Source organism: Nanorana parkeri, unplaced genomic scaffold (genome assembly GCF_000935625.1).
Source record: "Nanorana parkeri isolate BGI_ZX_2015 unplaced genomic scaffold, ASM93562v1 scaffold259, whole genome shotgun sequence".
Classification (NCBI taxonomy): Eukaryota; Metazoa; Chordata; class Amphibia; order Anura; family Dicroglossidae; genus Nanorana; species Nanorana parkeri.
Window position 1 is genome coordinate 479,460 of NW_017306527.1, and position 797 is coordinate 480,256.

Here is a 797-nt window from a genome sequence, read left to right on the forward strand (position 1 = left end):
ACTTAGCTGAACTGGAAAGTGAGCTGAATTGGAGAATTTATCAAAATCAGCTATTTTGGCCTAGATTGTTCACTTTTCCTGCCTTCTCCAAACTCTTCACCGTTTAGTGAATAACCCTGTAAAAATTCTTGCATGAGCCTAATTTTGACCGGTTCTCTTTAACACTGTTGTGGTGTACATAACTTAGGACAAGATGAAGAATGGCCAGTGAAAGACGTAAAGGTAAATTCACAGACATGGTCTTGACTCTCATTCATCTGGCTCAAATGCAACGTTTGTCTTCCCAACTGTAGGTGATTGTTTAAAACTGGTCTTTTTTGGTTTAACACTGTGATCCAGTCTTGGTAGATCCCGTTCAGAACCCACAGATCCAATCAGAAATGTTCCTGGCTGTGAACTTAGATCAGGTGATTTTGTCATCTGTCGTGCTTTCTGCCTTGTTCTGATAAAGGGAGTATGGACAAATACATTTTAGAAGGAAATATATAACAAGAATGAGACAATTTGCATCATTTCAAAACATTAATATTTATTTTCAGAGCCCAACTTCAGAAAAAATGTATAACTTTACATTTAGTTTTAGATATAATGTGAGCGGGATGTGCTGTTATAAGGGAGATTTGCCCACACTATCAAGGCAGGAATTGATAGGAAACCTATTCAAAGGGCTGGAGGCAAAAACAGATTTTAGTAAAGTAAGGAAGAGTGAGGACCCCTAATGAAGATGTTATTGTTGTCTGCGGCATCCTGCCTTGGTGACACCTAAACCCCCCCCCCCCCCCCATTTTTCCTTTTTG

General features: G+C 39.3%; 1 protein-coding gene across 1 annotated transcript in view; it reads right to left on the reverse strand.

Moving 5' to 3' along the window:
* Positions 1-212: 212 nt before the first annotated feature.
* Positions 213-797, reverse strand: part of LOC108787401 (jouberin-like) — a 109,850-nt gene continuing 109,265 nt past the window's right edge. Inside the window, exon 8 of the mRNA XM_018556941.1 lies at positions 213-442. Within this exon, the coding sequence (XP_018412443.1) occupies positions 250-442 (193 nt within the window). The 3' untranslated portion in view covers positions 213-249. The remainder of the gene's footprint in view (positions 443-797) is intronic.